Genomic DNA, 20,680 nt, shown 5'->3' with positions numbered 1-20,680 from the left:
TTCATAATAACACAACAAATTGTGCTGTCGATACATTTTACAATAACTATGACTCATCATCATATTATAATATCATTAGTTAAAATAAAGATATGTGATAATTTAACGTTGTAATTTCAACTTAGAAGATAAGAAAAAACTGTACAACAACTCTATTAAAGCCTCCGACGCGTTGGGGGAATTTTATTTACCAGTTGGCCAGCTTTGCCCCAATTTAGCCATATGTGGTCAGAGACATTATAGACCTAACAAACTAGCATTTTAATTAAGTATGTACATTTTACGTTATGTAGCTTCTAGACAATATTTACGAAATTCGAAAAACTATAAAAAAAATACAATAAACTTGTACTGCCTAGGGAGTAGTAGATTCTACATATCAGGTTTTGGGTCAGCCGTTTCTAAAATCGAATAGACGGACGGACATGTTTAGATCGATTAGTCATACTGATTATGAATATACATATATATAGTATATAGTTCATGGGGTCGAAGAGGTTTTACTCAGCCTGTTACATACTTTTCACAAGCCTAAAATACCCTTCTTAACTCTCGAGCTTATAAATTTGGATCCTGCAGGAATAAGATAGACTCCGTTTTATATATAAAGAGCAGTACATATCAAGATATATACATTTTTCAACTGTCCACATGGCCAACAGCAATACCATAGTCTGAGTAAAAAACTCTGAAGAACAATATTGTAGGCGCAAAAAGCTGTGATTGGCATTGTATATACAAGCCGTTGTAGAGGTACGAAGCTTATTAGAACCATGTCTTTATTCAAGAGCAAAAAGAGTAATACACAAGGTTATAATTGGCTAATAATTATAAATATACTAATTAATATTATTGTTTTTTTTTTCAGCAACCATCCACACCAAAGCCACAATGGCTTTTGTTGTAATCCGCAGCACGGCCCTTATGGCAGCCAATACTCCCAACTGTGTAAGAGTATATGCCTTAAAAGTTGGCACTCACACAGCTGAGCGTCTGTTGTCAAAAGGAAACGAAGGAGAGACTAGTCCTCGGGGAAAATGTTGCCACATATTCGTGAGGGAATGGCTAGTTCGCCGCTATCGAGTATCGCTACACGCCGACTACGAGATCACTATCAAAAAACCCCCAGGCGTGAGTAGTTTCCGGATGAAACAATGGTCATTAGCTGATGGAATGCTCTGTCCACAGTGCCTCCGTTTAGTAGTAGTGGCCCGTGCCAGGTGACAAGCGGTGTGGTCCACGCTCGTAATCGTTACTACGAAACCGAATTCGACACCAATGAGAGTGACCCACAGGATTCATCTGAGCTGAGCAGCGGGGACTGGCGTAAGCCCGGAAAGCAGCCAAAGATAGAGGGGGTAAGTGTCACATTAGTGTCTCTCGAGCTTGGTGTCAAATGGTGATGCCGTTTCCAGACATTCCCGGCATTTCTGACGTTCCCTAACGGCATCATGTGCGGCATGTAATCGTAATCGCGCACTCGCATGCAAGCTATTTTAACTGTTTTTTTTTCTTCTACTATTGTTGTTATTGTTCGATTGCAATGACAACGATGCACTTTAATTACACTTAGTAATTAAAGAAAAGCGACAGCGCCGCTGATTAAATCGCCTGCGCATTTTCATTGTGATAACACGCTTTGGAAAGCGATTGCTCTGTTTCTGGTCTGCGTGCGAAAATGAGAAAATTTGCCGACTCGCGACATTAAATATTGATGTATGTGCACAGACCTTATCGGTATACTTGTATACTTGTACATAAGCTAGAGCACCTTAGATAAATAGACCAACAAAAATTAGTGTTAATAAAAAGTATTGCTTGCGATTTTCCCTGAAAACTAAAAAAGTTACATTGAAAGTGCATTCTGCAATTACTGTGGGGATATTTGTACTAAACATTTTATTTAATTGTTGTACTGTTGTACATAAACACTTAAGTCTGTATGCATTTGTTAAATATTTTATATTTAATTAAATTAATTAATTACATTTTTTTTCTGGGGTGGTGGTACAGGGTATTTAAGAGTTGAGCCCGCTCGACTTTAGCATTCCTTTCTTGTTTTAATATTGAATCTGCCAATATTCAAGCTCGTAGTCTTTAAGGTGTAGCTTAAAAAATGAAATGCATTGTTTGGATTAAGATTACAATGAAGATCGCTGTACTAGATTTTAGACAGTGCCTGTATTTAATTAATTCTATTGCCACAATACTTACAAATGAAAGAATTGATTTAGATTTTTATTTGAAGTGTCGTTTAATAAATGTGTCTCTGACTTCTAAACATTAACTGGAGCTTTGAATATGCGACACAACGTGATACCCAATATTCTATTATACGTATAGCTATTCGAAATATCCAATGACTGTACGCATCATCCAGTATGTAACCTAATCGCGTCCAAAGTAAAGAAGGTTTTTAAGTAAATAAGACCACGGAATTAATACATTGCTAAAATGAGTTTATTTTATTTAAAATAATCACCTTCCGTCAATAAAACCTTTTACACGATCAAGAAGCAATTTTTGTCCTTCAAAATGGTGGTACAAGACTTCTGAATGAATAGGAAGACGAACCGCGATTTCTTGTCAAAAGAGTCGAGCGATGAGACAAATTTTCGATGAATCATTGATTTGGAGATATTTAAGTTCTTCTTCATTAAGTTGACTGAAGTTTTTTACTGTTTTTTGATAAGTTCACACACTTTTTCGTCAACACTTGGGTAATGAAGAATTTTCTGTTTCCTTGGGATGTACCTGGCTTTTAACTGGACCATCCGATTAGCAGTTATAAGCAATTGTAATCATTGCGGTATTGTAATTGTTGGGATCAGATCAATAAATGTTTAAAGTTTCACTTGCAAATACAATGCGCTGTGCAATGAATATATTCTTGTTTACCTATTTTGTTGATCTTATTTTAATTATATTTTGTTTGTAGTAAATGTTTACGGTTAACAGTTACTACAAATAGTTATTCAATTTAGAAGTCAATTTTTTTTATAGAATGGTTAAATTGTTTATATTTTTAAGGACATTACATTTTTAAACCTATTTTAACCTTAAGTTCCTTTAAATCAAACTCATGATAATGATTACATAAATTAAAATTAATTCCTTTTACATATTTGGTTTTATAGAATATAAGCATATTTTTAATTGTTTCATATCTTACATTCAATTAATACTTATCTTATAACCGAATTGAATAATATTAAATAATTTGATGTAGGCCTTAGTATAAGCTTTAAAAAGCCACCAAAGATGAATGTTTGAAGGTAAAGCTTTTGAACCTTTTAATTTCATGGGTAACTATATCACACTCGAATGGCTTTCGTTACTTACATACATATACACACATATGATAATGGTATTTGTATACTTATTCTTTGTTATATTAACCTACCTATAACTATAATTGTTACATACATACATATACGTGTAGGTACATACTCATAGATACTGTATACTATTGAGCAATATGGTTGTAGAATTCGGCTTTGATCTGCTTTTAGATTAAGTGTATGTCCGTGTTAAGGCCCTCAATTATTCGCGAAATACCTTTTAAATAAACAAAAGTACATGTATTTGAATACATACATATGTACATATAAGTAAGTACATTTTTAGTACACCCATGCGATCCTTTCCCTGCAGTGTCGATATGGAATATGACTGGAATCTGCATTAAAGGGAACCACAATAGTAATACTAAAGCAAGGGGATTTCAGAATATACATATGTATGTATGTACATATGTATATGTAAAACACTGAGCGGTTTAAAAATAGTGCAATGTTTTAAGTACAATGGACATTACGAGCGCTCTAGATTCTAGAACATCTTTTTTGAACGATCGGTAAAGTGACTAAGGACTGCCTGCTGGGTTGTAACGAATCGAACAATCGCGACTTAGAGCTAGTATACTTGTATGTATGTAACGCATGTAAATACTTACTACATAACAATCTGCTCCGTACATATGTACATGAACACATACATATGTATGTATATATGTATGTGCATGCATACATATACATACATACATATATGTACATGCATGCCTTGTGATTTTCAATTAAAGAACAATGTTCTATATACATTTTCTTCTTATCAGCAAAAATTGTTTGTCGGCGGCATTGCGCATTGAACTTGACAGTCAAAGCTTTATGTACGCACATATGTACATATGTACATACATATAGTACTTACGTATAGATGAGAGACCCAGTAAAGTTGCCGCATGCAATAATATAGTACATACATATTTACAGTTATGCATACTACAAGAAGATGTACATACATATGTATGTACATTTGTATGTAACGCTTTCTTATGCCTAATGAAATTTATCTAATCAGCAGCGCGGACGCTGAGCTGATGCTGTGCTAAACTGCGCTTGGCGTCCAGCAAATTGATGAAGAGAGGCTGCGCAGAGCTTAGAGGCTATCGCAAAAGAGAGGGTGAGAGAGTGAGAGACGTTAGCAATCATGCGCGACTGTCGCTGCCGCTGCCGCTGCCACTGCCACTGCTACTCAGTAACATACTGTAAAGCTCTCGTCTAATTAGTGTCGTCAACGTTGACTGCGCCGCTGCTGTATGTTTATCCAAAACAAAATTGATTTGATGTGTTTTATTCTTATTTTTTTGCTTCTTCTTTATTGAGTCGCACCTGGCTTGACTGCTCAGTTGGTGGCTCTCAGCAACTCCTCTCACCGCCTCTGCTGCTACTGCTGTTGTTAGTGCTATTGTTGTTGTTACTGCTTTATGGTCTTGGTGGTGGTGGGTCGGCTTAAAAGCGCAGCTTGCACCAGAGACGGGCTTTATTTTACGTCCAACAATTGTCGTGTTCGCTCTGTGCCGTCCGTGCCCGCATATTTACCGTGCGGCCATTTTGTTAACTACTTACATACAACATATTATTTTAATTAGCAATAACCCACGCACTTGCGCCACAGTTAATCGTATCTGAAGACATTGTGCGTGATTCTGTGCATCTATTTTATTCTGTTATGTTGTTTGTTGAATTGTGTTAATTTGGTTTAATTGAGTAATCGAAAAAGAAGGAAAACATATTTAATATGAATTCTGTGGATTTGGAGGCATCCGATGCAACGAGCATATCAAAGGAGCCAAAGGCATTTGATTCAAATGACAATCAAATCGTCGAAGCAGAAAAGCAAAAGGTGAGAGCAAAGTAACGGTAATTGGCCCGTTTCGAAACACCGCAAGAATATGTATGTATGTATGTTTTTTTTAACGAGAGCCATTACATAAATACACATGTATGTATGTATGTATGTATGTATGTACATACATTTATATTCTAATTCTGTTTTTACACGATAGATTGGTTCCAGAAACAACCGTGTAAAAAAGACGTTGATCATATGCAAAAAAAGGTGATTGGTTCCTTATCTCTAAAGAAATATACATACATACATATATGAAATTATTAATTTTCAAACCGTGTTATATCAAAATAGTGTAAAAACAGAATTAGGTGTATATGCATACTATGTAGTATGTATTTATATATTCATACATACATACGTATGTAAATATGGCGACTGCCTCAACAATAATAGTGCAGTGCCACAATGTCACTTTTACCTTCAATGGGCACACATACCCATAAAGCAACAACAGCGGCAATAGTGCGCACTTCCATAGAAATCAGTAGAAAATACTTGAGGATGATAGCACTGACGTCATCACCATCATCAGCAACAGCATCAGCATCAGTAGGCAGCTTGTCTAGTTCCAAACATACTTGTACATATGTATGTACATTTGTGTGTACCCACTATTGTCACTTTCAGTTGTAAATTGAGAAAGTAAAGTACACACTTGTCTACTAAACACATAGTACATACATACATATGTATGTATATGTATGTACGCACATACTTACATGCATGTAAGATGCAGTCGAGGCGCGCCAGCCTCTAAAGATTGCTGACAATTTATTAGCACAACCTCAACATCAACGTCAGCATCAGACACCCCATCAACTGTAGAGAAGAGCAACAATAACAAAAACAACAGCAACAGCACCACCAACAACAACAACAGCAACAGAAATATACAGCTTTGTTTACTTTATTTACTGTCTTTGTTGTGTGCACTTTTGCTTCCATAGCCATTAACAATGTCAATTTTGGCACTAAAAACACGTGCTATTGCTGACCAATTTGCTGTGCCTAGCACTAAGTCTGAGATTGTCGACTTGTAAAGTACATATTTGTGAGTGCAGGCGGCCAGATAACTTATAAGTAGTACATATCTACATGCATGTACATACATACATACTTCACATCACGATGCCTTTGAGTGCAGCAGCAGCAGCATCTTAAACAAATTCCACTTCCGCAATCACATTTTATATTGCTCTATAATGTATTATAGAATATATAGTATAGACTAGAATGTATTATTAAAGAACAAATTTGTTTCAGCTTTGAACATGAGAACAAAAGCTTGTAAATATATCATTTAAATTGCATATCATAAGAATGAAATGATGTTTAAAATATTTGAGAATGATGATGCCCAAAATGCAGAGAGATACGAAGGTTCTACCTTTCACCGTTGTTTCTAGAGAAAAATGCCCGATGCCTGATTCTTAAAAGGCAAATTGTTTCAGCACTCAGGCTCATGATAAATCATAAATGAAATAATTAATCGTCAAGTTTATTTTACAAATTTTATGATTGTCCACGATGGACAGTTTTAAATAAAAACACTCTGCTCATACAAAAAAAAAAGGCCTCTGATAAAAGGAAAAACGAAATTCAAAAAATATCAATATGTTTTTTTATTGAATTGCCTCACATTTCATAGTCATGTTTCAAGTCTGTCTATTTCATAGATTTTGAGGTGCATAGTATTTAGAAAAGATCCTGAGAGGAAATGGAAATGATTGAAGAGACATGGTTAATTTTTTTACACATATTGTGTTCTGCTTACTTTTAAAATAAATTTTACATAATTTGTGTGTACTCATGATCTTCGAAGAAAAGGGGCTGGGAATAGAGTTATCCTTGGCACTACCTAGACACAATAATCAAGTCATAAATAGGCTTGATATTTTCCCTTTGGACTACAACATACAACTACAATGACTACAAAAAGTTGTGCACTTTTCAAACACTGAGATGAAATGATTGCTTTTTGCACTTGATTTGTAAATTACTCTTGACCCTGCCCCCCTAACAAGGCCCCTTTATCTAATCAAGAATGATGACACAAAGGAGATCATTTCTACATGCAGTTCCAAACTGATTGGAAAACCATGGCCAAACCATGTACTGGCCAGGGGTAATTGGTGCGTGATAACGACCTTGGAGATGTGTGAAAATGTGTGAAATCCTTTTATTGCCCACAAATTGATGTAATTAATTGATAACAGCGAGGCTGGGAATGAAAAGCGACGACTGATGCAGCCAGCCTGACCCACTTTCGTTGGAACTGTCGCCAATGTTCTCGAGTGCTTTGTATTGCCATCTTTCAACTAAACGTCTATACACTATATGTTATATGTACACATATGTATGTATGTGTGTGTGTGTGTATGTGCGCGTTTGCTCTCAGTTCACATTTCTCTGATCCGTTTTACGGGTTAATTGCCTCACGTTCATTGACACGTTCAGTAAAAATAAATGTGAAATTCGTTTTGTGTCGCGCAAGCGCATAAATATTTTTATACCCTATACATGATTGTACACTCCACCCCACCATTTGCCATATCTGCCGTAATTCTTGCAGTTCTTTACTCAAATTTGGTTATTACATTCGGTTAGTCCATGTGTGTCCGCATGTCAGGCAAATTGTTTGGAATGCTATAGCTATGGATATAATCTCTGCACTAGCTCTGCCAGCAGCTGTTGTTGTTGCTGCTGCTTTGGCTAACTCTGTACGGCACACATACTCACACGGTTTGCACAATACCGATGTAAATATGCACTTATACAAACAACCTTTAACTGAGCTCTACTATAATCCCAAAGTATCCCTGTGTAATCGATCAACAATTTGTCTTTGTTGCAATTTCGTTTATTGCTTTTTAAGCTTGTTTTTATTAAAATGTATGTAATTATTTAACATAAATGTGCAGGGTATTTTTAAGCCGACTTGTTGAATTTATTTCTGGCTAAAATTAGGCTCAAAAGCTGAGAGCAAAGCTCTTATAAAAATTAGTTAGACATCGAACATATCGTAGACATGTTCTCCCAAACGAAAGTGTCGGGGAGAGGCGCCAGTATACTACTATTTTATTTGCATACTACGTAGTATATAGTCTGCCGCTGTATTATATAATATTTAAAATTGGTTGGCTGGCAAACCTGCTGAGGTTGGATTGCAATGCAGAGTTGTTGGCCGTGTTAGCTTGACCGCCAACTAATGGCCAAAATGTGTGACAGAAATTTGTGATTGGAGAGACTCGCCTTTGGCTCGTTATTTTGTCGAATGGGTTTTGCTTATTGCCGTTTCATCAATGAAAATTGTAAGCAATCGCAAAACCCGTTTGGCTGCAAGTTACGTTTACCTTGAGCCAACAACAATCAACAGCGATCAAAGCAATAACGAAACCGAAACGCATTACCATGAGAATGAGCAGATATACTTGTATGGGTATAGTACCTGACTTCTAGCAAAAAAAAATTAGCACAAACACCGCTACTTAGCAGCAGTTAAATGCCCTTACCAAACAAAAAACGACAACGAAACAACGAAATGAATAAAACGCCTTGTAATTAAGTGAAATGGGAATGCCAAATCAGTCACATTTCTCAGCTTCTGTCATCAGAAACCATTGCAGATTGTTTAAATAAGTGACGGGTGTATGGCCAGCTAATTACAGACTTGCAGCTTTAATTGCAAGCCCAAATCGGACCACAACATGGCCAGAACTTGTCCCAAGTCCCAAGCCCTTGAAAGCGGTCCGAACTACTTTCAACAGCTGCCCATTTTGGCTTTCTCTAACCTCTCTCCCTCCCTGTTTCTCCTCATTTCTTTACAGCCCGTTAAATACCCTAAAGCAGTGGCATTCATCATCAGCAATGAGTTTTGCGAACGTTTCAACTACTACGGCATGCGCAGTGAGTATTTCTTTTTAAGGCTAGCTGGGAATATGAAATATTTTGTTTTTGGTGATCTTTAAAGCAACGAGGTAGATTCTATTGCATCTTTTCCAATATTTGGATAATTTCGATAAGAATAACTCAATAAGAGCCGTATTTATTTCCGCTCTATTCCTCCATCTTCTATTTACCCTACTGTGTTCGTACTAACTATATATTCTTTTATTAAAAACCATGTGTGACCAACAAGTAATGTAGCATCGTTAGATTTGATTATTCATGCCAATTGAATGCGCTTTGCATGCGAAAACTATTTTTAAGTGATATCGTTTCTACGACAGCTATATAATTGGTGATAAGGCTCTGATCGGTAGGTGTCCGTCAAGGAGAAGTCTCTGTGCAAAGTCTCAACACCATGGCTCGGACAGAGTCTACATTGCTTCCAAATGGGTGCTACAACCTAATACACCAAGATCAATCTATAGACTTTTCAGTGAAAGATATAAAAAAGAGAGTCGGACTTATTTACTTCATCACTCGGACTTAGGAAAACCTGCACTTCAAGGTTATTAACTTATGTTATATGTGCCACGCATTTTTTAATCTATTATACAATACCCTTCTTTTGTTCAAATACACAATCGTTAATATTGATTGATTAAGAAGAACAGCTTTCTGACCAAGTTGACGCAAAGACTGAATACATATCATGGCCATATTTTTCTTAGTAAGATATAAATTAGTCACATGTAAATAAATTCATAAATAGAAAAGATGCAAATAATCCAAATAAGTACTAGGAGGCTACTTATGCACTGCAATTTAGCATTGGAATAACAATTGTAGATATACTTGTATTCATTTGTTTATCGCAAAGTACGATGCTATAAAAATGTAAAAGATAATCAAGCAAATATTGCTCTCACATATCGGGTGAAATGAAAAACGTTTAGCATTAAATTAAATGCAAGCCTTCAAAACAGATTTTCTAATTCGGTCTTGTTGGATTTCATATAGTGGAGGCCAAATCTATATAGTGAGGGATTTCCATGGAAATGCATGCTTAAGTTTTCTATTCGGTTGCATCGCAAATTGTGCTCAGGGTTAATACGCATCTTATTATTCTTCAGCTTATCTCGTTGAACTTAAATCTTAATCTTAAGTAGCGTGGTTTCGTCTTGATGGGAATACGGGCCTGTAAAGATGAATGTTGGCATTTATGAATAATTATAAACATTCTTCCCCTTTCCCATTAGCCATTTTGGTGCTCTATCTCACGAACAAGCTGGGTTATAATGAGGAAACCGCCACAGTGCTCTTTCACACCTTCACGATGCTCGTTTACATATTTCCGCTGGTGGGCGCTCTAATCGCCGACGGTTGGCTGGGAAAATACAAGACGATCCTGTATTTATCGCTGGTCTATAGTATTGGTGCCATGATCGTGTCTTTCGGCGCCATACCGCTCCCCGATGTACCGACCAAGTGAGTAGACATGCAAGCATGGTCATTACACGAGTACCCTTTCATACAATGCACGATCTTCCAGGCTGGTCACCATCGTGGGTCTGCTACTCATTGCTATTGGCACGGGCGGCATTAAGCCGTGTGTGTCCGCTTTCGGAGGAGATCAGTTCACGTTGCCTGACCAGGCTATGCACCTGGCCAAGTTCTTCTCACTCTTCTACTTTGCCATCAATGCGGGATCCATGATCTCGACAACAGTCACGCCCATTCTGCGGGCGGATGTGCACTGTTTTGGCGAGGATGATTGCTTCTCCTTGGCGTTTGGTGTGCCGGCCGTGCTCATGATTATCTCTGTGCTGGTTTTTGTGGCCGGCCAGCAGATGTACAAGCGGAATCCGCCCACGGGAAACATGATCTTTGGCGTGACGCAGACCATCGCTGTCGCCTACAAGCGCTGGCGCAGCCGGGACAAAAACTCTGTGCCGAAGGAGCACTTTCTGGACTACGCCGAGGAAACTGTCGGCGCTAAAATGGTGCACGATGTGAAGTGTCTGGTGAAGATACTCATTTTATACTTGCCGTTCCCTATTTTCTGGGCACTCTTCGATCAGCAAGGCTCCCGTTGGACCTTCCAGGCCACGCGCATGGACGGCGAACTGTGGGGCTACACCATTAAGCCGGATCAGATGCAGGTCATCAATCCTCTGCTCATTCTCACCTTTATACCGCTCTTCGATTATGTGATCTATCCCATGCTGAGCGTCATTGGCATCAGGCGGCCATTGCAGAAGCTGACCATCGGTGGCTTATTGGCCGCCTTGGCCTTCCTCCTCTCGGCCGCCGTAGAGATGCGTCTGGAGATAGCTGAACCGGCAGCTGCCCCCAGTGACGTAGATATGGCTCATTTGCGTCTTTACAACGGCATGCCCTGTCGCTATGAGTTCACCAGCGATGTTGGGAGCGATATTGCAGGCGTCCCGCGTTTCATTGAGCCCCTGGGCATGTGGTCCGACCTGGCGCTGTATGTGCCGGAGCCCAAGGAGTACAATTTCATGGCCAGAGTGCACTCACGAGGCGCCCTTAACTGTCCCAGTATTGAGGGCAAGATCAAGCTTAAGCCCGGAAAATCCGTCAGCTACTTCATCGCCAACGATAAGCTGCAAGAGTTCTCCGATGGCATCGATAAGATGCACGCCTCTAATGGCAACAGTGGCTCATTCATTCGGACGCTGGTCAACACCCCACCTGGCGAAGGTCCCATTGTATTGCGTGGAACGGGAATGGGCGATACTACGGATGGCGTGCAGCGGGTCAGTCGCAATATATCTGCGCTTTACCAGGTCCCGCCCGGTGGAGGGGCACTGGACATCAATGGTCGGCAGGTGGCCAAGTTTGAGACGCGCAATGGCGGACTCTATAGCCTGCTGGTACAAGGCTCCGATCAGGGTGGCTATGTAAGTACAGCCTCCATATATTACTATTTTATTTTGTATGCAGTACAGACTTTTTAAATGAGAGTACGTCTCAAAGCGAAAACTTTAAAGGATAGACCATTTGCGCTTCCCTTTAGAAACATCCCGAAAGTGCTGAAGGGATAAATCTCCCTGCAGTCCTACGTTAAATTGTCAGGGTAATTTTTATTGTATTCGACTACCAACTCCATAATATATGCAAGTAAATGATCTCTATGAGACTCTTTCTGCCATACAGGCATATTTCTCTGTCAGTGTCCATCAAAACTCTTTCTTAAGGACAACTATTTAACATTTGCTCGTGTGAAAAACTATCCCAGGAATTTCTTTGAATCCATACCATATTTCAACAATTTATATAATCGAAGGTATAATATATACTAATCGAAGGTTTTTCTACTACCCTTATTTATTTTATTTATTTATTTATTTCATCGACAAACAATGCAGTCGGTGTACATAAAAAAAAAATCAGTACAATAGAGAACTTAAACTAAATAAAACTAAAGAAATAAAACAGCCTATAAAAATTACAAAAATATCCAATAACGAATCCGACAGGGTGGGGGAATTTGCCAAACGGCCACCTATGCCTCGATTCACAGCAGAGAGTAGTCAGATACGTTATTAGACCTTTCAAAAAAGAAGTGGAGATGACAATACTTGTATATAGCAATAAAAGATAGAAGAAATCAAACTAAAATTAAAATACTTAAATAGTACAAGACAAAATATAATTAAAAATTAAAAGTGAAGAATCACTGACCCGTTGGGGGAACATTTATTATTATATACATAAGTACTATATCTAAATATATTTAATATTACTTTTGTTTGCAGACATATAACATGCTGGAGGTGGTGCCGCCAGCCACGATATCCATGATGTGGCAGTTGCCGCAAATTGTGGTGATCACCGCTGCTGAGATCATGTTCTCAGTGACTGGTCTGGAGTTCTCCTTCACGCAGGCGCCAGCCAGCATGAAATCAGTGCTGCAGGCCTGTTGGCTGTTGGCCGTGGCCATTGGCAACATGATTGTAGTGGTAATTGCCGAAATAAAGTTCGTGGACTCCCAGTCGGCGGAGTTCGCACTCTTTGCGGGCATCATGTTTATGGACATGCTGCTATTCCTGCTCCTGGCGCGCAGCTACACATACACCGTGTACAATAATGCTGAGGAGAACATAAATGTTATCAAGGCTAAGCCACCGCAACCGCAGGAACGCATCTCAATCCCAACTGTGAGGACGAAGGTCGAGTACGAAGCGGATCCGCCGCAGCTGGCCTACGAAAAAGCTAAGGCCGAGGCCAGATCCGGATCCGGATCACAGGCTCCAGCCCAAGTCGAAGCCGAAGCTGACGTCCAGGCCCCGCCACCGTCCCGTGAGGTGGCAGGCCACGAACCCACACATGGCGCCTATCGTAATCGTGCCTACGACGACTCCTTGGACCCCTAAATGGTTGGCCTGCTTGGACATGCCGAACGTTTTTAGTTCGCTTTGATTTGTTGGCTTGCTAACAGATGCTTCTAAAAATGTAATATTTGTTGCCATTTCATTTTAATTTTAATACTGTCTTTTATTTATGTATGTATGATTTATTCCTCTTGTTGTATATTCCCTGTATATTGCAACCATTTGAATCTCTGTTTACAATCTCGCTATAGTTAAGTAGCTAAATATTAGAAAACTATTACTATTTTAAGGATTTTGTACCAATTTTTGTATTTATTGTATATTTTTTAACCCATTCTAGCCAGTTTTTGGCAGCTTTCTATTTGTAGTTGTTGTTTTTTTTTAAATAAATATTTGTTTTATTATAAAATATCTTTTGTTTTAGGATTATTGGTCGAGCGCCTAGCGGTCATTTTGTGAAACTATGATTGCGTGCAAGTTTGTCGGCAATTTTTAGTAGTAAGTGCGCCCAGGGCTGCAAATTGCTCTGTGCAGTGTTGCCAGATAGACATAAAAACACATTGGCGCTTCTTTGAGCTATTCTATATAATAATGATGACTTGATTCCTAATTTGTGCTTATGTACAAATATGCCTGAGTGTGTTTTAAGGGTTTGCTCCTTGATTGGCGCTTAGTAAACGAGCTTGCCGAAATATATGAATTAATGCCATTGGCACTGAATAGCTTGTAGTATCATTAAAATGTACTGTTTGCAATTGTTTATTTTAGGGCTGTAGCTGTTTAAGCGGGAAATATGCTTATTAGTCAAATGTTATTTGATGACTTCGCAAAAAAAACTAACTGCAGTTGGCAGCGCCCCGTAAACTGTGTTTAGTGTGCCCGATCGCATGCGTGCTTCAAATTGGTCGTGTGCCGAATAAAGTAATAGGCGTAATGAATTCCAAACCATATTGCTTTATACCGAAAATTGTTGACGCTCGGGTTCATGATTAGGTCGACAAGTTGTTTCACCTGACAGAGTGTACCAGATAGGTCAGAGGCGTCGATTCTGATAATATACTCGCCACTCTGCAGGGGCACAACAACCGATTACTTTAACCCAAATCTACAGTATCTAATGGTCCCCCCAGACTGCGCCCCTGTCTGAAAAATAGCCGAAGCATCAACCAAAATGGTTGGAAGATGGCCGAGCATGTTTCGTGCATACACTTTTCAATGTGATAGCAAAGCGACTGGGTGTTCTTGATTCCGACAAACGAGTTTTCAATTATGAACAAATGGATATAGAGAAAAGACTGAAAATGTCACACCCACGCCGCAGAGTGAACAATAAAAGAGCCGTTGGTCTAATTATAAAGCAAAATCATGCATCGGGTGCAGTAAAAAGCGAGAAAATTGCAAATTGGCCGAACGACTGCATAATATATAATCCATAAAAGAGATACGACAGACAGAGTCAACGTCACACGCAATCGAAACGATGGGCCGAACTCGTTTGTCGGCGTCGTGGCAGCGTTGCCAACAGCAAAATTATGTGGCACATAAAAGCAACGAGTAGTGAAGTTTGGCTTCGGTCTCGCATTGAGAAGCTGTAACGCACACGCACTCACGATTTCGCCTGGGACTGGCAGGCATGAAGTGCAATGGAAAATACAATTCCAAGGACAAATCCAGAAAATCAAGAAAAACGTGTGAAATAACTGGCAAGCAGCTGCTATAAAGGCAAGGGGACTTAAGGAGTCCAAACAACTCACCCAGGTAGCTGAGCCGCACAAAAAGACCCTTGCAAGAGGGGTCGAAAAAAAGCGCCTACCTGGAAGTAATGCATTTTCCAGAAAACACCCTAAGCCAGCGCTAGGCAGGCAGTCAGGCCAGCGTAGAGGCAGCTGCATTACCACCAAGAGCTTACCACCCGAGGTTACTTGCCGACCAACGCAACTCTTCAGGGCGTCAGTCAACTCGAGAAGATCAAACCAGTGACATGGTCAAGAAATAAGTTCCGAAATATTTTGAAAAACTAGACGCGGCAGCAGCAATAATGGATCGCCACATGGCGGGTAAGAACACAGGCGTTTTCCAAAAGTGTACAGAAAGTGTGTAATTTTTTTTTCAAATTTTTTTCTAGTGATATTAAATATTGTGACCAAAGATCGTGCTCAAACAAAATATAGAAATAAAGCAGCCTAAAAAATGCTGCAGATCAATAATGCTGAGATATTGAAAATCAAATATTTCGCGCTATCCGCAAGGGCAATTGTGTTAATCGGCCGTAAATTGAAAAACAAATTCACGTTTAAAAAACATTTCACCACGTTGTGACATTTTAGTAGAAATTTCCGGAATGTACTCGATGGGCTCTTTAGCTTGCGCGTGGGTTTTGTTGGTCGCCATTGTGACGCCCAGTTTTTGGACACCCTACTGGGTTGCCTAGAGTTTTGGCGCGCTACTTGCCACAGAGTGTTGTCGTGTCTCCAGACAACTGGGCTTGCATTTCAAACTGCCATTTATCATTAGCCGGAAATGGGGAAAAATGTACACTTTCAATAGAAAAATTTGCCCGGCGAGCAATCATTTTTACAATTGGTATTTTTATGCATACATTTGATGCCACAACACGCACATGACGAGCACAGAAATGAAGAGTCACAACATACTTCACTATGCACCGAATGTCGTGTGGGATTACATGAATGCGAGTGGAAAAGCAACAGCCTCTGTTGCACTCTAACGCGCGCCAGGCAAATGTTTGTGTCGAAAGTGGTAGAGCGGGATGGCAACAGCTTGAAATGCAGGGTGTGTGTGTGTGTGAGAGCACACTCTTGCGCGATAGTGATGGTCAGATGGAGAAAGAGACACATTGTATGCGGGTACTCATTTGTATTATACATTCTGTATATGCTCGTGTGTATACTGTACACCTTGTATCTCGGCTCTCGAGGGGCATGCAGCACACATGGCAGTGTAGCAAGTACAGGGGGGACCAACAGGCGTGCGTCACAAGGGAAGAGAGTCAAATCGCGAGCATTGGAGCTTCACTCTGCCCATTAAGTGCCATCGCACCTGCACAATAATCGATACGGCATCTATCAATGCAATTGCCCTCGCAACTTAGCGATGAAATGCAGCCTGCTGGGATCACATTGAAAAGCGAATCTGTGGATAGATGGCCGCTGCATGGGTCGCTGGAGAAAGCAACCGCGTACAGGATGTGTGAGAGCGAAAGGCAAGTGAGGTTGTGTCTCATTTCTGTATCAAATAGGTCATAAATTTATATAACTGGCCTCTGCATGGGGCACATGCCGCCAAATCCATCCTCATAAATCGACCGTCGGTAACATTCAGTAGCAAAAATTAGCCTAGCAGTCGAAAAAGATATAAAAAAACAAAGCACATAAAAGCAATTTTTAGAGTTCGGCGCGACTTAAGCGCGCAAGAAACGCCTTGAAGTCGCCAGCAAAACGCAACAGCGGTTTTTAGTTTACTTTGATTTTTTTTGTAACCTTTAGTTTCCATCTTGCTTTTGAACTAACAAACCAATCGCTTACAGCCCAGTTTTATAGATAAAACTATAAAGCCTTTATCTCAGCTGCTGGCAGGTGAGTTTCCTCGTCTCCAAAACGGTGCGCAGTCGCGCCAGAGAACGATCTGACGTGTCGGAGAGGTGTGTTGATAACCAACCAACCATATCTATAACTCAATAAATCGGCTCATCGTTGTACTTCCTGTGCATGTCTAGTCCGCAAATTGTGCTCAAAAAAAAAAAGAAAAGAAAAAAATTGAAAAAAATAACAAAGAATTATGTTTGTGTGCGCGTTTGCTGAAAAAACGCGTGCGACAAACGCATTGTGTTTTGTGAGCAGCAAAACAAAAATGAAAAAAAGAAAAGAAAAAAGGGAAAAAGATGGCAAACCCCAATCCCAATACTGGAAACGTGCGTCCCGGGGTTAGGGTTTGCCCAAGAAAATGTTTATAATGAAAAAAATATGCACATGGAAAAGTACAAAAAGTATAAGACAAAAGAAATAAAAAACAAAACCATAAAAGATAGGCCACCACGATTCTCTGGCGCGATCGCGTCTACTATAGCAGTATCCTAGCACCTGCCACCTGCCCCCTCCCCCCACATAATCGGCCTATATATTAACCTATTTTTATGCTGTGTCCTTTCAGATAAGAGAAATGAGTCAGAAAGAATGAAAGAGGGAATCAGATTTGTAGTCAGACAGTGCCGAAGCTTTGGAGCCGATGGGAGCCTGAGTTTATAGTTTTTTAGTTTGATTTCAAAGGCGATTTCAAAGGCGCAACATAAACCTAATTGGCTCACACACGCTCCTTGGCCCCCGCACACACACTCACACTCACATACACCTTTAATAGCGTACATGTGTACTCACACTTTTTAGCATTCAGGCTAGTTTTTGTTGAATGTTCCCTCATAATTTTCAATCACAGCACTTGCGGCTTGTGCCTCAAAGCCACAAACTCGTATTGTTCCGATCCAAATTAGTTTCCATTCACTCGCTTGCCTCTCGATCGCAACATCTATATACAAGAATGTATGCAACTGCCAGATCCTGACGATCTGACATGCAAGCCTCCACAGAGAGTTGACTCGACAAGCTCTGTAGCTGCTGCTGCCATTTCGTCACTAGCTCCAACAAATCTGACTGCCCAACAGATATCAAGGAGAACACGTCTTTAAAGACCCCCCAAACCGAATGGGACGATCAACCCACACCCCGGATGATGCATCCCCGATGAACTGGAGCTGCCGCAGACATCCTAACACTACTAACGATTAACAAATCTCTCAATTCCACAGCTGGCCGATTATTTAATTATTTCTCCTTCAGATTCTCCTTCAGTTATGTACATAACGCTGCCATTATTTTTGAGTTCGATTACGTTTGCGTTGAGTGTGTGTTTAATTTCTCTGATTTGTTGCTGCCACCGCCGCTATTGTGTGTGGGTTTAACGCCTTCATTTCGTCATAATTTCCATTCTAATTTCTGACACATTTTGTTTAAAACACCACACACAAGCACACAAACACACAGATACACTAACCTTACTGTTTGAGCGCAACCTTCTGTGCATTTATCTGCATCTCTCCTTCTAACAATTGCCATCTAATTCCTTCATACACACACACACACGCACACACGCACACACTCATACATACTTACAATTAATACAACTAATTGGCAAACTCAAGAACAACTCGGAAAAAAGCATTTCCATTTAAAAAGCAATCCTCAACAACAACAACAACGACACCTTCATTAAAGCACAGTCTTCATTCCGACCCCTCCTTCGTGCATTTCTGCATCTCCACCTCCAATCACAATCACCGTCAATCACCTGTGCTCGTCTCTAATGTGTATGTTTCAGGAAATGCGTCATAGGATTGAAGCGTTTTCCGAAACGAAAAAAGTAAAAAAGAAATATCTGTTCTCGAACTGCGTAAAACGATGCGAAAAATGCCTTTGAAGCGCTCCTTTAAGTGCTTTGGATGCGTTTTGCAGAAAAATATTTTAAAAAAATAACAACAATTACACACACATAGTGAAAAAAAAAAAGAATACGGCTGAATGTTTTACGCAGTTGCGAGAAAAAAGAAGCGAAAAATATAAATGAAATAAAGAATTATTGAACAGATTGCAAAAATGTGTGGAAGCGTTATACGCATTTTCGCCATTAGTGCCTTAAAAAAAAGAAGAAGATACTATTTCGTCGTCGTTATACGAACGAGCCGATTTCCATGGAAACAAAATATATATTTATATGCGTTTGTGTGTGTAAAGCGGACATGTGCGGGACACGCTCGGTGTGTCGCATATGGCCGATGAATGAGCTCGATTTCCCGCGTTTCCATGGAAATCTGCAGGCAGTGCCAGACCAGTCGGACTGTAGCCAAGCTGTAATAATAGGAAGTGTCTAAATACCAGACCGATCGGACTGTACTAGCTTAACTGTAAAAATAGGAAGTGCCTAAATAAAATGACATCTTATATCACTGAACTAAAACGCTTGCATTATTTCTGGGTGGATTTCTAAATGAAAATTCCTAAATTATTCTGAACAGCCCGGTGTTCGGAAGCGTCGTTTGCAGAACTTACATACATACATATGTATATGGCAAATGGATCCACATACTCATCGCATATCGTGCATTGGCGATACAATTTCGGGCAGCATGATGCAAAATGGCCGCAAAAGAAATATCTACAGCGATGACTGTACTTCCAGTTTTGTGTTATTTGCATTTATAAAGAAAAGAAAATCGAGTCTGAAAATCGCACAATTTGTTTACGAATTAAACATTTCCTCAAACCCTATTACCGGAATGATCAAAACAACCGAATCACAATAGCTTGTGGTTCGCTGAATGCAAAGCACAATTAGCAAGTTGAAGCATTTTTAACAAGTGAGAACAAAAGTTGTAACAAGTACGATATAACTGATATACTATAAGTATAGTTTATATTTTATGCTTCCTTAAACGCATAGTTAAGTGAATTGAGGTCACAAGAACTGGAGTGGCAAAGAAATTCAAATTCCCCAAATAAGGGGACATTAATTGGCTAATATTGTTGGTGTAATTTATAATCAATAAAATGATAGGGAATGTCAAATTTGGATGGAGAAGTACCTAATTAATATGTGTGTTTCTTTTATTTTTAAGTAGTGTTATTCGCGTATAAGTATTAAGTCTATTCCCGACAAATTACATTCGCAACGGTTTGATAATTTCGAATATCTGGCATGCCAGCGGGAAACGAAAGTATTTAAAACGAAATTGATGCGCAAAAATTGCAGTCGGATTGGTAGCGGATGTCGTGATCTAAATTAAATATGTACTAACATATATACATACATATATATGCATATATATATAATTGTGTAAGCGATCGACTAACAACTTGACTTGAAGCAAATATTGAAACGCTAGAAGAGTCCAGTAACAAAAGCATAAAAAGTATTTTGAAAATACAATACTAAGCGCTGAAGCAGCCGATGCTGTTGATTAAAAAATGTAGGCAAGTGTTGGAAAACTCCACACAGCGATTTTGCACTAGGGATGTAAAAAAACATCGAGCATCGACGATGTGTTTAGCACGATGCATCTATGTTTTCCGATGTTTTTTGTTTCGATGCTTCTTTGCATATTTTTTGTGTTTTGTTAGGCGGTCACATTTCTTTGTGCGGTCCACCAGAGAAGGTATGTACATTTGTATTTTAAT

At 39.4% G+C, this 20,680-nt stretch overlaps 1 protein-coding gene and 1 long non-coding RNA gene across 3 annotated transcripts; both read left to right on the top strand.

Annotated features, from left to right (window-relative positions):
- Positions 1-1,057: 1,057 nt before the first annotated feature.
- On the top strand, positions 1,058-13,643 carry LOC115628811 (peptide transporter family 1). Of its 2 annotated transcripts, XM_030525034.1 has the most exons (6): positions 1,058-1,131; positions 1,189-1,358; positions 9,021-9,099; positions 10,338-10,566; positions 10,631-12,002; positions 12,861-13,643. In XM_030525034.1, the coding sequence occupies exons 1-6, from the start codon at positions 1,062-1,064 to the stop codon at positions 13,476-13,478; spliced, it is 2,538 nt and encodes an 845-aa protein (XP_030380894.1). In that variant the 5' UTR covers positions 1,058-1,061; the 3' UTR covers positions 13,479-13,643. The 2 variants fall into 2 exon arrangements, with proteins under 2 accessions (XP_030380894.1, XP_030380895.1); XM_030525035.1 differs by lacking the exons at positions 1,058-1,131; positions 1,189-1,358 and adding an exon at positions 4,847-5,184.
- A 769-nt stretch (positions 13,644-14,412) lies between these two features.
- Positions 14,413-19,463, top strand: LOC115628873. Its single transcript, XR_003995850.1, has 2 exons — positions 14,413-15,493; positions 15,562-19,463. It is a non-coding gene; the product is annotated as an uncharacterized LOC115628873 (long non-coding RNA).
- The last annotated feature ends 1,217 nt before the right edge of the window (positions 19,464-20,680 follow it).

This window comes from Scaptodrosophila lebanonensis, unplaced genomic scaffold, assembly GCF_003285725.1.
Source record: "Scaptodrosophila lebanonensis strain 11010-0011.00,11010-0021.00 unplaced genomic scaffold, SlebRS2 tig00000129-arrow-arrow-pilon, whole genome shotgun sequence".
NCBI classification, from domain to species: domain Eukaryota; kingdom Metazoa; phylum Arthropoda; class Insecta; order Diptera; family Drosophilidae; genus Scaptodrosophila; species Scaptodrosophila lebanonensis.
Note: the sequence above shows the minus strand (reverse complement) of the source record. Positions and strands in the feature narration are given on the sequence as shown.

Bases quoted from the DNA above. Each gene is read 5' to 3' on its own strand.
- LOC115628811 (XM_030525034.1), top strand. From the start codon at position 1,062: ATGGCTAGTTCGCCGCTATCGAGTATCGCTACACGCCGACTACGAGAT. The intron at 1,359-9,020 runs GTAAGTGTCACA...ATTTCTTTACAG, and splicing joins AGCAGCCAAAGATAGAGGGG to CCCGTTAAATACCCTAAAGC. The intron at 12,003-12,860 runs GTAAGTACAGCC...TTTTGTTTGCAG, and splicing joins GCTCCGATCAGGGTGGCTAT to ACATATAACATGCTGGAGGT.